The sequence below is a fragment of the Phyllobates terribilis genome, unplaced genomic scaffold (assembly GCF_046119375.1).
Source record: "Phyllobates terribilis strain yellow unplaced genomic scaffold, ASM4611937v1 Scaffold_9__5_contigs__length_417890890, whole genome shotgun sequence".
Classification (NCBI taxonomy): domain Eukaryota; kingdom Metazoa; phylum Chordata; class Amphibia; order Anura; family Dendrobatidae; genus Phyllobates; species Phyllobates terribilis.
In genome coordinates, this window is record NW_027362769.1 from 21,354,287 (window position 1) to 21,372,776 (window position 18,490).

Sequence of the window (18,490 nt, forward strand, 5' to 3'; positions counted from 1 at the left end):
GATTTATTATGGGCTGTCAGCGTAACACATCATTAATGACAGCTTTATTTCTGATTGGACACAATATGTGGGAATACCTGATTGGTTTGTTAATTTGATGAGGTGACAACAGAAGCTTAAAAGACCTTTTACTCTGTTTTTTAGCAGTCTAGCCTCAGTCCCCTTATGAAGCGAAATATGTCGGGGGTGTGCTATGAGTGAATTTTAATCAGCTCTAGTGGTCTTGCAACTGACATCTATAATTGTCCTTAGAAAAGCTATCCTAGCTAGTGGACTGCGGCCTATTGATTGGTTGGAGATATATTAGCTTTAGGAGAATGATATCTCATAGAGGAGTCCCAAAGAGATGCTACACAGCAATACCACCTGAGTTATTTTAATCTTATTTGTTAGACCATAATAATTAATTACAATAAAAGTCAAGTTTTAATCACAAAGAAATTTGTTAGTATGATTTCTTAAAGATTAGACACAGATTCAATTAAATTAGAATTGATTCGCTTATGTGCAAATAGCCCCATTATTGTGCCTCAATAAATATGATATACAAAAATGTAGTCAGGTGTTGCATCTGAAAGTCTTGCACTTACTTTGAAGTAGTAGATTGGCTTGTTTTCATATGTGTTTTCCAGAATGTGTTGTGATACTAAATCCTTATATTTATCTTTAATCAGTGTCATCCAGGTATAAATCTAATAAAGAAATTTACAAAAATCTTAGTTATCACCCATATTGTGAACAAACTGTAACACAGCAAACATTCTGAATGTAATTTTTTTTATATATTTATCCCTAATACTTATACATTCTCTACATTTTTTACAGTATGTGTGATTTTAGAACTTAATGTGTTAGATCTAAATGTATAGACACAGAACTAGAAACAGTATTGTTTGTGCGAGACACCTTGTACATTTGTTTAATGCAAAAAATGCTAAGACATGTATATTTATATATTGTATGTATATTTGAAGAACCCTATTGTTTTCTGTGGTCTTTCCTTGAACTTGGATAAAGAAATTTCTCCCCATACAAATTAATTGTTGTGATATGCTTGGAAAACCTCTGTGCAAGTCACAACCATTGGGTGGCTGCACAGGAACATACAGCATAAGTATGTGAAACTATGTTTTTTTCAAACTGGTGTTTTGCCACACATCTCGGAATATGTTAAAGGAAACTTGTCATGTCAAAAATCCCTTCTAACCTGCAGATATGGGGTTGATCTGCAGGATAATAGCGTTCTAAAGCCATGCGGCTGCTGCACTGAGATTCCGGCTACTGGGAGGAAATTAACTTTATTCCTCTCGGCAGCATTTGGCTCTCAGTCATAGAGGAGCGGCCAGTGCAGTTTCAGTCACTACTCAGTACATAGCGAGCGGAGGCTGTAAGCACACCCTGGCAGTGACTGACAGTCATGCACTGGTGAGCCAGCTGTCAGTGAGTGTCGGGGCATGTTTACAGCTGCCGCTCTCTGTGTACTGAGTAGTCACTGAAGCCGCACCATGACTGCATGGCTTAGACTGCTATTAACCTGAAGATTAACCCCATATCCTCATATTAAATCAAACAAGTCATTACTGCTCAACCACCACAACCTCTTCATATAACAGACCAATATCCTTCCCCACAACCTTCCTTACCACCATCATTGAAGGAAATCTTACTCATCTTCTCTCCAATTTGCCCCTCACAACTTGTGCACTTGACCCATCTCATTATACCTCCTCCCCAACATCACAACCATGCGTATCATGGCCTTAACCCATCTCTTCAACTATCATTAACTTCTGATACCTTCCCTTCTACTTTCAAACATGCAACAATCACACCTATTCTGAGGGATCCCTACCTCGACTCAACCTCTACATTCAGCTATTGCCCCATATTGCTGCTCCCATTCGCCTACAAACTGTTTGAACAGCATGTCCACAACTTTGCTCTCAGCTTTCTTTGATAAACTATAATGTGGCTTCCATCCCCGCCACTCCAATGAAACTACCCTAAATAACATTACTAATGACTTATTTACCACCAAAGCTAACAGACAATGTTCTATACTCCTCCTTCTACAGTAGACCTGTCCTCTGCATTCAATAGAGTCAACCACTCCATCCTAACACAGATCTTAGCTTTCCTTGATGTCAAAGACCTTGCCCACTCCTGGATCTCCTCATACTTTTCTAAACTCATATTTAGTGTCTCCCATTCCCATACTACCTCCTCATCCTGCCATCTCTCTGTTGGAGTCCATCAAGGCTCTGTCTTGTGACCCCTACTCTTCTACATTTATACCTTTGGCCTGGGACAGCTCATAAAGTCCCATGGCTTCCAGTACCACCTATATGCTGATGACACTCAGATCTACCTCACTGGCCCAAATGTCACCTCTCTGCTGTCCAGAATCCCTGACTATCTATCAGCCATATTCTTCTTCTTCTCATCACGTTTCCTAAAGATCAATGTGGACAAAACTGAATTCTTCATCTATCCTCCATCCCATTCAAGTCCAATACCCGATCTATCCATCACATTAAATGCCATCACGCTCCACCTGTACCAGTAGTCCGCTGCCTAAAGGTAACCATTAACTCCGCCCTGTCACATCCAAGCTCTTTACATCTCCTACCATCTCCAACTGAAAAATATTTCCAGAATTTATCTTTCTCTCAAATCATGAATCTACTAAAATGTTGGTACATGCCCTCATCATCTGCCATCTCGACTACTGCAATATCTCTCTATGATGCTAACACTCTCGCACCTCTCCAGTCCATCCTTAACTCTGCTGCCTGATTAACCCACCTCTCCTTGCTAATCCATCACTTCTCCCCTCTACAAATCCTTTCATTGGCTTCCAATTCCCCAATGAATCCAATACTAACATTGATCTACAAGGCCGTCTATAATCTGTCTCCTCCATAAATCTCCGAACTAATCTTCAGATATTTTCCCACACGTACTCTCTGGTCCTCCCAAGACCTCTTTCTTTCCTTTACACTCATACGTTCCTCACCCAATTACCTCCAATATTTTTCGCCCATCTTCTCGAATTTCATGCACCAACATGTCCAATTATCAAGCACATTTGGAACTTTCAGACAGAACTTTAACATCCATCACTTCAAGAAAACTTTCAACTTACATGGACCCTGCTGTCACTTCACCATCATGGGAACTGCTGCAACCCCTTAACCTACTGTTTACTTCCCCAGCACCCTGTAAACTGTAAGCCTGTGAGGGCAGGGTCCTCTCCCCTCTGTTCCAGTCTGTCATTATTAGTTTGTTCATTGTAATTTATATTTGTACTTTGTATGTAAACACCTTTTCACATGTCTGTACATTTCAGACCTCTCCATTCTTTGTAGGTGGGAAAACTTGCAAAATCTGAAGAGCATCAAATACTTATTTTCCCCACTGAATATATATACCATATTTTTCAGACCATAAGATGCACTTTTTTCCCACAAATTTGGGAGGAAAATGGGTGGTGAGTCTTAATGGGGGCCAATGAGCAGCGTGGCAGAGGGTGTACGCGGCCATCTTCCTGAAGCTGTGATCTACAGGAAAATGGCCAGTCGAGCTGGTGCATGTGCAGACTGGTAGCTTGGGCGGCCATTTTCCTGTAGATCACAGCTTCAGGAAGATGGCTGCACACACTGGAAAGCCGCGCACACCACTCTGCCACGCCGCTCACCGCCCCCCAGGCACCGGCCCCCAGACAGACACCGGTCCCAGCCCCCAACCAGGCACCGAGCCTCAGCCAGACACCGGGCCTCAGCCATCTCACCACTTCTGCTGCAGCCACCAAGTTCATGAGGGAGAGAATGGAGGGCCCTGCAATCCTGCTCCACCACCACCGCAACTCCCCGCTGCTGGAGCACTGGCTTCCTGAAGTACCCTGCCTCCTGTGACCCCCGCTGCACCGCCCCCAGGTAAGATACCTATTCAGACTATAAGACGGACCCCCATCTTATAAAAATATTTTTTTTCCTATATGCCACCCCAAAATTTGGGGTTCGTCTTATAGTCCGAGAAATACGGTATATTGTACTGATAAATTTGTAATTTTATGTAACAAAAAAATTATAAAAAAAAATAAATAAATGGTATCGCCATCTCCGGAACAACCTGCCTCATAAAAGTGTCACACTAGTTAACTTAAAAACTACTTTTTAATCATACTGCTAAACAAAAAGTGGAATAAAACGCGGTCAAAATAATAAATGTAAATAAAAATAGTATCATTGAAAACATCATCTTATCCTGCAAAAAAACAGCTACTATACAGCTCCATCAACACAAAAGTAAAAAAGTTGTAGCTCTCAGAATAAAGGGATACAAAATTAATTATTTTTTCTATAAAATAGTTTTTATTGTATAAAAATGCCAAAACATAAAAAAGTTACATAAATGTGGTATTGTTGTAATCGTGCTGACCTGAAGAATAAAGCTGCGGTATCAATTTTACCATACAAGGAACAGCATAAACAAAACCCTCAAAAAACAATTTCTGAATTGCTGGGTTTTGTTCATTTTGTGTCCCAAAAATCAGAATAGAAAGCGATCAAAAAATGTCATGCGAAAATGGTACCAATAAAAACGTAAACTCATCCTGCAAAAAACAAGCCTTCACATGACTCTGTCGCTAGAAATATGGAAAAATTATAGCTCTCAAGATATGGCGATGCAAAAGCTACTTTTGCAAAAAAAGCGTCTTTTAGTGTGTGACAGCTGCCAAACATAAAAACCCGATATAAATCTGGTATCGCTAGCTGCCAAACATAAAAACCTGATATAAATCTGGTATCGCTGCAATTGCACTGACCCGAAGAATAAAGTGATCTAATCACTAATACCGCAGGAGGAACGACGTAAAACATAAATATAACCAATTCTCCACCTGCTGTTGATTTGTTCATTTGGCCTCCCAAAGATCACAGTAAGGCTCGGCTCACATTTATTCTGCGCTCTGAACTGAGCGCTTACACCGGGGTTTTCGTTTAAATCTCTGAAAAACGTGATTCAGACAGAACTCCTGGCGGAATATTCCCTATAATGAGGCAGATGTAGGCACTGTGGACGCCGTCTGGCCTATGATCCGGTGTTGCCCATCTTCTTAGGTGTGCATAAAAGTGCCGTCAAACACAGTTTTGTGCACTTCTGAAAATGACACTGCTGAACAAAGGCCAGAGTTCAAAGTAACTTTACTGCCTCATTATAGTGAATGGATCCCTCGGGGCTTTCATCTGAAGCACTTCACTCAGAGATTTAGATGGAAACCACCAATATAAGTGCTCACCATAGAGCACAGGATAAATGTGATCCAAAATGTTATGTAAAATGTTCCAAATCAATCCACAAAAAAAAGCGAGTCCCCACTCAGGTCTGTCACCTTCAATGGAAATATAGGGGTTTCCACGTTGCTTGTAGTATAAAAGCTCTGGAAAAGCAACAATGCCCCTCGCACTCCAAAAGAAATACAACAAATTCTGACCTCTCAAATTCAAATGCCCCCTTCTCTTTTGAGCCCCAGTGTGCATAAACCACGTATAGTGTCCACATGTTTGGCATTTCTGCGGCCATGAGAGCCCACCTAATTTACGGGTGCTTGTCTCCAGAAGTTCGAGCTGGGCACAACATACTGGTCACTACAACATACTGGTCACTATTACTACAACATACTAGTCACTACAACGCACTGGTCATTACAAGGGCAGGTTGCAATTTTCACTCAGCAACATCCATTGCTGCTTGTTTCTAGAACACATCCATGGAGTCAAAATCATCACTACACCTGTAGATAAATTCCCAAAGGGGTATAATTTCCAAAATGGGGTCACTTGAGGGGGGGATTCTGCTCTTCTATTCTAGGAGAATCTGTGCTCCAAGAGGCAAATAACGCTCCATTCCTCCGTAGTCTCACCGTGTGGCTAAGCAGTACTGTACAGCCACATATGGGGTACTACCACATTCAGCAGAAATTGTGCGACAAATTTTGGTGCCATTTTTACCCACTTCACCTTGTGATAACATAAAATATTTGGCTAAAACAAAATTTTGGTGGTAAAAATGTAATTATTTTTTCTTCACTGCCTAATGGTATAAAATTCTATGACATACCTGTGGTGTGAATATGTACACTGCACCCCTAGATGAATTCATTGAGAGGTATAGTTTGTAAAATGGGGTTACATATGGGGGTTCTGCTGCTCTGGCACCTCAGGGGCTCTCCCAGTGGGTCATGGCACCTGCAAACCATAACAGTAAAATCTGCACTATAATACGGCACTCCTTCCCTTCTGAGCTTTGTACTATACCTGAAAAGTATTTCCCAATTACATGTAGGGTATTGACACACTCAGGAAAACATGGACCTCAGTTTATTCCAAAAAATTCTACCATTAGCCCTTAGAAAAATTAAAAACTTGGGGCTAATTCAACATTTTAGTTGTAAAAATGTAATCTATTCTTTCTTCACTGCTCAATGAATACAAAGAGAGAGAGAGAGCGCAAAGACCAATAGAGTTTCACCTGTAGACATAGGAATGAATAATAAAAAGGTGGTGCTCACCTGGTTTGGTTGTGTAAGGACACAACCACCATAACGTATAAAAAGCAGCTGCAGCAGATCTCCAATGGGGGTCCCACAGGACCAGAATAAATCCAAAGGCGGTGAAAGTAGAGATATACGTCCGCGCCGCTGAAAGATCCTCAAGTCAGGAACATGTAATAATATCCTTGTTTATTGGTAAATGCCTACGCGTTTCTGGGTGTTCCACACCCCTTCATCAGGGCACCAACAGATATATCAATGTATGCACTGAAACACTCCATTTATATACAGACAGCAAATGAAAAAAAAAAAAAAAGGGTTCAAAAAGGAAGAGCAGAAAAAAAACAAACATAACTTTGCACCTGAGGCCGTGTGCAAAAGAGAGAAAAAAAAAAAAAAAAAAAAAAAAAAGGGGGCAAAAAGATAATGTTGGACAGAAAAGTATAAATAATCAAAGGTATCAGTCAAATGGAGTAATTACATAAAAGCAATATTACTTACTAACAAGTAAGTGTACACATTAGGTAAGAACAAAATAAATATGTGTATAACATTAAAAACTCTAATGAGAATACACCCATCAGATATCGTTCCATAAAGGGAGATGGAACTGGAAAGAACAAAATAAAATAAAAAAATAGAAAGTACCCCCATATAAAATATAGCTAGTAGTATCCTCTGTCAACGGAGGAATAGTGCAAGGAACAGGTTATCTGACATATGTCATGTAGTGACGTAGAGACCTAATGTGTAGTAATAGGATCCTGAGAAAACGCCGCAATGTAGTATAAAGACTGCGGCTTAAATACAGGAGATACACAGACAGGTAGTGAATCACCTGACGTGCGGTGGCGTGGAAGGAGAGAGGTGTGTGATAGTAGCATCCAGCAGAGCGCTGCGATGCGGGTTCGAATTATACTACGCCCAGAAGGAAAACATAAAAGAGGGAATATTTATAATAGCGTACATGATTTTAGAGGAACACCATATTTGTGTCAAAAAACTATGATAAATGTAAAACCAAGGATTTATGTGTATATATGTGAAAAACAATATTATTTATAGATCTTGTGAATAACACAAAAAAAGGAATAGTAATACAATAAGGAAGTAATTATGAAAATAGAAAACTTATACATTAACTATAAAAAAACTTCAGAAACATCATTCAGACCAAAGGGCTTAAGAGTATTCAGTCTGTAAATCCAATAAATTTCCTTTCTGTTTAGTTCTTGGAGCCTATTAGGATAATTCTCGGGAATTTGATCAATAGGGCTGATTTTTAGATTCAGAAAATCTTTATTATGCACCATTGTGCAGTGTCTAGAAAGACCTTGTTTTAAAAACCCTTTAAGAACATTATGCCTATGGGAGCTGAGGCGTAGGTGGAGGGGCTGTATCGTTCTCCCCACATATTGTTTATTACAACTGCATTCTATCAGATAAATAACAAAGGTAGAATTGCAGGTGAGATATTTATTGATCTCAAAACTCTCCATATTAGTATTTGATTGAAAGTGAGTAAGACCATGCGTAATACTTTTACAGCATAGACAATTTTTGTTGCCACATTTAAAAACCCCTTTACGGGATGTTACAGGAGTCATACTGTTGTTCTTTGTCGTATCCCTTATCCTACTTGGAGCTATGATGTTTCTTAGTGTGGGGGCACGCCTAAAAGTAATACCCGGTTTTTTAGGCAAGATCTTTTTCAGTATGGGATCATCCAGAAGAATTTTCCAATTATCTTCTAGTATTTTCGTATTTGTCCATGAGATTTATTGTAGGAAGTTATGAAGTTCAAGGAATAATTACTCTCCTTGGCATTTTTAGTTTTTTCTTTACCTATCAATAGACTATCCCTATTTTCTATATTTAAAGCCTCCAGATATGCTTTTTTGATTAGATTACCGGGGTATCCTTGGTTTTTGAACCTGTTAATAAGAGTGCTAGATTGCACTATAAAATCATCTTTGTGAGTACAATTCTTTCCAATCCTATAGAATTGGTTTCTAGGAATATTTTTTAGCCATTTAGAGTAATGGCCGCTTTTAAAATTAATATAGCTGTTTGTGTCAACATCTTTAAAATATGTTTTTGTGCAAATATTCTCTCCTATTGGAAATAATGTGAGATCCAAAAAATTGATAGTCTCAGGATTAACATAGGGTGTAAAAGAGAGACCCCAAAGGTTTCCATTCAGATGATTTAGAAACTCAGCCGGACCAACAAGTTCAGCATCCCAGATAATGATCAAGTCATCAATGTACCGTTTATAAAAAATGATGTTCACAAAAAAAGGGGAGTTATAAATATATATTTTTTCGAAGAGACCCATAAAAAGATTAGCGTATGTAGGTGCTATTTTAGACCCCATCGCTGTACCTGATACCTGATGATACATTTTATCTCTAAAAGTGAAATAGTTGGTGTTCAATATAAACGACAACCCTTCAAGTAAAAAATCCCTTTGTGTAACCATAAGCCTATTATCTAGATCTAAGAAGTGCCTAAAAGACGCAAGCCAATTGTGTGTTCTATATTGGAATATAAAGATGCTACATCTAAAGTGATGAAAGTATAAGTGTCTTTCCATTTGATCTCTTTTATTAAATTAATCAAATGTGCGGAGTCCCTAAGGAAGCTATCCAGATGCAATACATGTATTTTCATAATTTTATCAATGTATTCAGACAATTTACTCGTAAGCGAGCCAATACCTGAAATAATGGGTCTACCAGGGGGATTTTTTTGATTTTTATGTAATTTGGGTAGATGGTAGAAGAAGGGGGTATTGGGACTCCTAATGGTCAGGAATTTTTTCTCTGTTTCATTAATGCTCTTGTTAGCAAAGGCCTGATTAATTCTTGTAGTATATTCCTTAATTAAATCAAAGGAGGGATCAATATGAATATTTTTATAATATTTAGTATCTGACAAAATATTGTTCGCTTCTTTGACATAATCATCATAATTCTGTAGAACAATAGCCCCCCCTTTGTCTGCTGAACAAATAATGATGTCTTTATTCTCCCTGAGAGATTTAATGGCCATTTTTTCTTTTTTTGAGATGTTTATTTTATCGTTTTTTAGAAAAAAAGGTTTATCATTAATCCTTTTGAACTGACTAATTAAAAGATCACTAAAGGTACTAAGATGGTGTGTTTTACTCTCTAGAGGATAAAAATGTGATTTTCCTCTCAAATCCAGATGTAAACCTCCTTCAATTTCACTTTCTTTTTTTATAGTCATATTTTTATCCGGAGCTATTGCAGCTTTTATTGCAAAGTGTCTTTTAAGGGTTAATTTCCTTATAAAGACTTGAGTGTCTAAAAATAAATCAAAGTCTTTGGGAGTGTTAGTTGGACAGAAGGAAAGACCCTTACTTAAAATGAGTTTTTCATCATGTGTGAGTGAATATGAGGACAAATTAAAAATGTTTCCAAAATCCATGGTCTTGTCTAATTCCTTGGATCTATTTTTTCTTTCTTTTTTTCCTTTGCCCTCCTCTACACCCTCTTCGGATTTTTTTCTTTTTATAGTCTTTTTTGGAAAAAAATGATCTATCCTTCCTTTTATGGGCAGTGCTGAGGGTAAAAAAGGCACTGAGCAAGTTGCCCCTGTGTTGGAATTATCGACAATATGATCCCTGGTAGAGGGCCCAGGGATCTCGGTATCTGGGGGGGGTGTTGCTGAGGTCAATACTTTCATGTATAGAGAAATCCAGTAATTCTCCAATTGGAGGGTCCTCCCTTGCAGGTGAAAGGGATAAGGAAGTATCAGATGCCGCATACACGGGGAGTGTAAAAGAAGAGGATTTCCTCCTTTCCTCAGTAATTAAATTAATTTGGGCAATAACCTGTTCGATATTAATGTCAGGACCCTTGTTAAGGGGAGTGATTACATCAGGTACATTAGACGGTGACGACACTGTAACAATATTGTTCGGCTCAAAAGGCAGAACTCTAATACTGTCTAAAATAATATTAGAAGACATAGGTGTTGTTATCATCGTGTTTAATTTAGAATCAGAGGTTCTATTACCATTGTTCGACAATGGGATAGTGTCAGTCTCTTTATCCCTTTGAGCTCTTTTATCACTCATTTTGTTGGAGGTAGAATTTGAGTGGTGTCTGTTGCTGTTTGAAAATGTACGAAACCTATTTATATTATTTCTAGTATTGGAAACCAGGGGTTTATTTGGCACCACTTTTGGAGACAAATTATTGTCCTTTTTATTAACAGAACAATTAGATAGCTCATTCGAGTTGTAGTCATCACGATCCCTAATTAGTTTTTTTGATTTTTTTAGAATCATGTCATGTTCAAGTTTAAGGATATCTGTGTTAATACTAGAGTAAATTTTCATAAACAAAGGATGATTTTTATATTTTTCCAGTTCTTTAACGATCGCCAACGCTTTAATTTCAGCAAGCCCACAAAGTTGTGAGCGTTTTTTATAAAGACAAGTCAGCATGTTCATCATACAATTATCCAAAATGGATTTCCATTCATTAGAAAAAACTTTATCATCAGGGAACGGAGTATCATGTGAAATCCTCAGTCCTCTTGGGCAAATCTTCTCTTTCAAATAAAACTCCAAAAATCTCGCATCAGTACCAAAAAATAGTTCATCTTTTATACAGTCCTCAAATTCATGAAAAAGTTTTTTCATTAAGGAAGTCTCCTCATCACTAAAGATGGCATTCACTTCATTATCCATACATATTTGTATATTAGAGGCTCCCACAGCTTGTAGGATAAGCCTTTCCCTTGTAGTAACACGATGTTTAAAATATTCCATAGTGAAAGGAAAAAAAAAAAAAAAAACACACACAACTTTCCAGGTGAAGACTTCAATGCAGCTCCCAAATAAAGACGAAAACCGTCAGCACGCGGTGCAGACCGCAAAATCGCTCCACAGTGCAGCTAGATGAATACAAAGAGAGAGAGAGCGCAAAGACCAATAGAGTTTCACCTGTAGACATAGGAATGAATAATAAAAAGGTGGTGCTCACCTGGTTTGGTTGTGTAAGGACACAACCACCATAACGTATAAAAAGCAGCTGCAGCGGATCTCCAATGGGTGTCCCACAGGACCAGAATAAATCCAAAGGCGGTGAAAGTAGAGATATACGTCCGCGCCGCGGAAAGATCCTCAAGTCAGGAACATGTAATAATATCCTTGTTTATTGGTAAATGCCTACGCGTTTCTGGGTGTTCCACACCCCTTCATCAGGGCACCAACAGATATATCAATGTATGCACTGAAACACTCCATTTATATACAGACAGCAAATGAAAAAAAAAAAAAAAGGGTTCAAAAAGGAAGAGCAGAAAAAAACCAAACATAACCTTTGCACCTGAGGCCGTGTGCAAAAGAGAGAAAAAAAAAAAAAAAAAAGGGGGCAAAAAGATAATGTTGGACAGAAAAGTATAAATAATCAAAGGTATCAGTCAAATGGAGTAATTACATAAAAGCAATATTACTTACTAACAAGTAAGTGTACACATTAGGTAAGAACAAAATAAATATGTGTATAACATTAAAAACTCTAATGAGAATACACCCATCAGATATCGTTCCATAAAGGGAGATGGAACTGGAAAGAACAAAATAAAATTAAAAAAAAAAATAAAAAGTACCCCCATATAAAATATAGCTAGTAGTATCCTCTGTCAATGGAGGAATAGTGCAAGGAACAACTCCCATAGGAATAATGTTCTTAAAGGGTTTTTAAAACAAGGTCTTTCTAGACACTGCACAATGGTGCATAATAAAGATTTTCTGAATCTAAAAATCAGCCCTATTGATCAAATTCCCGAGAATTATCCTAATAGGCTCCAAGAACTAAACAGAAAGGAAATTTATTGGATTTACAGACTGAATACTCTTAAGCCCTTTGGTCTGAATGATGTTTCTGAAGTTTTTTTATAGTTAATGTATAAGTTTTCTATTTTCATAATTACTTCCTTATTGTATTACTATTCCTTTTTATTGTGTTATTCACAAGATCTATAAATAATATTGTTTTTCACATATATACACATAAATCCTTGGTTTTACATTTATCATAGTTTTTTGACACAAATATGGTGTTCCTCTAAAATCATGTACGCTATTATAAATATTCCCTCTTTTATGTTTTCCTTCTGGGAGTAGTATAATTCGAACCCGCATCACAGCACTCTGCTGGATGCTACTATCACACACCTCTCTCCTTCCACGCCACCGCACGTCAGGTGATTCACTACCTGTCTGTGTATCTCCTGTATTTAAGCCGCAGTCTTTATACTACATTGCGGCGTTTTCTCAGGATCCTATTACTACACATTAGGTCTCTACGTCACTACAAGACATATGTCAGATAACCTGTTCCTTGCACTATTCCTCCGTTGACAGAGGATACTACTAGCTATATTTTATATGGGAGTACTTTTTATTTTTTTTATTTTTTTTAATTTTTTTTTTTATTATTTTTTATTTTTTTTTTTTATTTTATTTTGTTCTTTCCAGTTCCATCTCCCTTTATGAAACGATATCTGATGGGTGTATTCTCATTAGAGTTTTTAATGTTATACACATATTTATTTTGTTCTTACCTAATGTGTACACTTACTTGTTAGTAAGTAATATTGCTTTTATGTAATTACTCCATTTGACTGATACCTTTGATTATTTATACTTTTCTGTCCAACATTATCTTTTTGCCCCCTTTTTTTTTTCTCTCTTTTGCACACGGCCTCAGGTGCAAAGGTTATATTTGTTTTTTTTCTGCTCTTCCTCCCTTTTTTTTTTTTTTTCATTTGCTGTCTGTATATAAATGGAGTGTTTCAGTGCATACATTGATATATCTGTTGGTGCCCTGATGAAGGGGTGTGGAACACCCAGAAACGCGTAGGCATTTACCAATAAACAAGGATATTATTACATGTTCCTGACTTGAGGATCTTTCAGCGGCGCGGACGTATATCTCTACTTTCACCGCCTTTGGATTCACTGCTCAATGGTATACAATTCTGTGAGGCACATGTGGTGTCAATATGATCACTGCACCCCTCGATGAATTCATTGGGGGGTGTAGTTTGTGAAATGAGGTCACATATCCGGGGTTTCTGTTGTTCTGGCACCTCAGGGGCTCTGCCAATGTGACATGGCCCCCTCAAACCATTTCAGCAACACTAAAATATGGTGCTTCTTCCCTTCTGAGCTTTGCACTATGCCTCAAAAGTAGTTTTCAACCAAATATGGGGTATCGCCATACTCAAGAGAAATTGCACAACAAATTTTGTGGTCCATTTTCTCCTGTTACCTTTGTGAAAATGAAAAAATTGTGTCGAAATTAAAATTTTTGTGTAAAAAGTTAAATGTTCACTTTTTCCTTCCACATTGCAAAAATTCCTGTGAAGCACCTGAAGGGTTAATAAACTTCTTGAATGTGGTTTTGAGCACTTTGAGGGGTGCAGTTTTAGAAGGGTATCAATTTTGGGTATTTTCTGTCATACAGGCCTTTAAAAGTCACTTCAAATGTGATATGATCCCTAAAAAATGGTTTTGTAAATTTTGTTGTAAAAATGAGAAATCGCTGGTCAACTTTTAAACAAAAAAAATTACATTTAAAAAATTGTGCTGATGTAAAGTAGACATGTGGGAAACGTTATTTATTAACTGTTAGGCTGTGTGTCCATGATCCAGATTTAATGCGCTTTCACTGTGCCATTTCCGCTGCGAAAACGCATAAAAAAACGCATGTCTGCCATGTTTCCCAATGATAATCCGCATGTGCTGTGCACATGCTGCGGAAATTTCCGCTGCGGATTATCATTGCGGAAAAATCTGCAGCACAACCATTTCTTGTGCATAAACGCTGCAAAATCGCCGCCATTGACTTGCATTGAACCGCATAACATCCGCATGTATACTTGTATGCATGCGGATGTTATGCGGTTCAATGGGCGGATGGTACCCGGGTCTAGAGAAGAGGAGACTCTCCTCCAGACCCGGGTACCATTAGTAAAAAAAAGAATTAAAACGTAAAAAAACAAACAAAAAAAACATTATACTTACCTCTCTGGTGGCCCCCGATCTCCTTCTCCGGTGGCGTCCTTTGTCCTCGGCGTCCCGCGGTGTTTTGAAACGACCTGCGCTGACGTCATTTAGTCATGTGATGGTCACGCGACCGCTGACGTCAGCGGTCGCGTGACCTGTCAGCTGACTACATGACGTCAGCACAGGTCCTTTCAGAACACCGCAGGATGCTGAGGACAAAGGACGCCACCAGAGAAGGAGACCGGGGGCCACCAGAGAGGCAAGTATAATGTTTTTTTTTTATTTTTTACGTTTTAATTCTTTATTTTTACTATTGATGCTGCATTTAAAGCAGCATAAGTTGGTCACACAATATAAATCCATGCCAGTTGCATGGATTTATATTGCGTGACCAACTTGTCAAGCACTTTTGCAAGTGATGCTCAAAATCGCTTGGAAAAGTGTTTGAAAAAACGCATGTGAAAATGCATGCAAAAACGCTTTAAAAACGCTTCTCCCTGGTAGAAAAAACGCATGTAAAATCCGCATGCGTTTTTTCTGCCAAAGAGATGCAGAAATGCTCAGGAAAATTTCTGCTTAATTTCTGCATTGTGGGCACATAGCCTTACGTGTGACATATCTCTCTGATTTAAGGCATAAAAAATAAAAGTTTGAAAATTGCAAAATGTTTAAAATTTTTGCCAAATTACCGTTTTCTCCCCCCACAAATAAACGCAAGTCATATCAAACAAATTTACCACTATCATGAAGTACAATATGTCACAAAAAACTTTTTCAGAATCAGTGGGATTCGTTGAATTGTTCCAGATGTATTATCTCATAAAGTGACACTGGTCAGAATTGTAAAAATTTGTCCTGTTCATGAAGGTGAAAACAGGCTTGGGTGCTGAAAAGGTTAAAGTGAAAGCAACCTTGTAATTTTTTTAAATAAATCAATTGTAGGCATGAAAATATTATTTTTTGTAATATGTTTTATTAGAGAAATCTGCTTCTTTCTCCTCCAGGACTGATAATTCACTCTCAATTTTTTCAATTCACAGGTAAAATCTATATTGAATAAAGACAGAATGTTATATTACTGGGATAGGAGATGGCAGTTGCAAGTGATGAAATTCTATGGTGAGGAGAGAGGAGGGAAGAGCTAATAGCAGAGCTCCTCCGTCCTCCTCCCCCGCACTTACCCTCTTCCATCTACATCGGAGATGCCAGTTGCTACTGATACAGTTCTATCTCAGTAATGGGAAAGTCTGTCTTCATTAAATATAAATTTTACCCAAGAATTGAGAATTTTGAGAATGAATACTTGCAGAAAAAGAAGCAGATTTCTCTGATAAGATATATTACAAAATAGCTTATTTTCATGTGTACTATTGATTTATGAAATAAAAACTAAAACAAAGGTTACTGTTCAAGTAAAAAAAACAGCAAGGAAACAAAAGGACATATCTTTACACCGAGTTGTATCATATTGTGCCAAGTGCAATACACCCAGGATACCATTTTTGGTATACTTGCAAAAAATAATTACTTTACTTGCAATGTATATAGCTTTTTTATACTTTAGCATATGCAAAGAATTTTTAGCATAAGGTTGTTACCATTTGAACACAGCCCTCTATTAATAAAGAAATTGCTAAAGGAAAGTCTATTTTTTATCAAATGTTTGCAAACGTAACCTATATATTTGCATATGCTTCAAATTGGAATCCCTTCTGCCATGAGCGAGGGATGTGATTGGCCGCCCGCTGTGCATAGAACATTTAGATGAATGGGGCTGTAGTGCAGCCTCCGGCACAGCCGCATGGCCAGGAGCAGAAAAAATGTAGAAGGGAATGTGGCCCCTTTGTTCTTAGAATTAATGGGGACCCAGAATTCAGACTTTCACCAATCAGAAAGTGATGGCGTATCCTACTGTTATGTTATTCTTTCATAACATGCAAATGTTCTTATAAGATTATATACAATCATAGCCTGACATTTCGCTTTATGGGAAACAAAGTGGCATTTACATTTGCTGCAGATCTACAGGCTTTTTATTATTGTATTTCATTGCCTCAAAGTTGCCTTATACTCAAAATATCTTATGTAGAATTCAATCCCATACTTGCCTCATCCATTGGGTGATATATTGTATAATTATAGTTCTCCAGAGTTATTGGCCCAGTGCTTCTTGGTCTCACACTTGAGCGATCTATTTGCTTCTGCACATCTTCAATCATGATCCTGCAAGCAGTTTTATAGCATTAAATTTTCCACATATTTATTTCTGCCAAACACAATAATTCGCTCTTCATATTTCTACTTGTAGAACAACTTTTCATTAACATAGTGTGTTGAACAATATTTAGGAGTATATATTTTTATTAATTAGTGATTGTTGCGATTCTGGTAAAATATTAATAGTGTCCATTGGTAAAGACTCCTGTATTGACGTTTTTTTTTTCACATTGAGTGTGGAAATTGCATTTCTTCAAAGTTAAAAATCACTGTGCTCTATATGTGAGCTGGAAGTCGCTTCTACAATGTAAGTCTATGGAGCCTTGTTCTGACACTCCATAGGCTTACATTGTTTAAGCCACTTCTGGGTCACACACAGAGCCCAGTGTGACCTAAAGAGCCTGAATCGCCGTCATATGATTCAGAAGAGGAAACACACTGAGACTGCACTACATTAACCTAAACATAGGTTTAGGGAGTAAAAAAATTGAGTGCTTCAAGAACCTTGGAGAAAATGGATACCAATAGATTCAATTGCACTAAGGAGGAGATACAGATCCTATGAGACCTGAAGAACAAACCACATTGTTGTTAAACCCTCTGATGTAGGCAATGTGGTAATTCACTATACGAAGCCCTATAGCCTGATGTGTGAGAACCTGTTGAGTGACAGAGAAGGTTGCAAAATACATCCACCTAACCCCATGACTGATTATTGGAGGGAAGTTAAAACACTTTTGAAAGAAGGGACATCAGATAAACTTATAGATAAGGCTGAGTTGGACTTTTTGTTATCCACAAACCTGGTAACAGCTACCTTCTACTATCTGTCTAAAATGCACAAGGGCCTGAGTTCTTTGAAGGGAGACAAATTGTTTCAAGAATTGATAGCCTTAGCCAGAATCTGAATCACTAGGAATAATTTCTTATTTAATGGCAAGCTCTACCACCGATTCAAATGCACTGAAACAGGAAGGTCTTCTGCCCCCACGTATGCCAAATTGCTCCTGTGCTGATGGAACCATGGTTTTTGGGGCTGATACTAATCTGGTCGAACAACTGACCAAGAGACACCTCTCCCCGAGAAGTCATAGCTTTCCCGCAAGACTGTTTTAAATTTTCAAGTAAAAATTAATAAAAATCCATAAGTGGAATTTTCTTAATAATATTTTGGAGCAGGTGAATTATTATTAGGAGGATAATATGTGTTCCCAGCTTAGCGAAGATTTTGCACAGTGGACATCTGCCAACCGCATGTCTGACCAGGAGACCCTTATTCGCTCACTGCAAAGTCAATATTCCCCAGTACAATCTGGAAAATAAGTATTTGATGCACTGCCAATTTTGTAAGTTTTCCCACCTACAAAGTGGTCTGTAATTTTTATCGTAGGTACACTTCAACTGTGAGAGACAGAATCTAAAATAAAAAACAGAAAAACACATTGTATGATTTTTAAATAATTAAATTGCATTTTACTGTATGAAATAAGTATTTGATCACCTACCAACCAGCAAGAATTCTGGCTCTCTTAGACCTGTTAGTTTTTCTTTAAGAAACCCTCCTACTCTGTACTCATTACCTGTATTAATTGCACCTGTTTGAACTCATTACCTGTATAAGAGACACCTGTCCACACACTAAATCAATCACACTTCAACCTCTCCAC

At 37.8% G+C, this 18,490-nt stretch overlaps 1 protein-coding gene across 3 annotated transcripts in view; it reads right to left on the reverse strand.

Annotated features, from left to right (window-relative positions):
* LOC141161491 (carboxypeptidase O-like) overlaps positions 1-18,490 on the reverse strand; it is a 220,436-nt gene that overhangs the window by 169,470 nt on the left and 32,476 nt on the right. For 2 of the 3 annotated variants that reach the window (XM_073646331.1, XM_073646333.1), the window contains 2 exons: positions 16,715-16,829; positions 591-692 (listed from right to left, as the gene is read on the reverse strand). In XM_073646331.1, coding sequence (XP_073502432.1) covers positions 591-692; positions 16,715-16,829 — 217 coding nt within the window. The remainder of the gene's footprint in view (positions 1-590; positions 693-16,714; positions 16,830-18,490) is intronic. The other variant, XM_073646332.1, reaches the window with a different exon arrangement.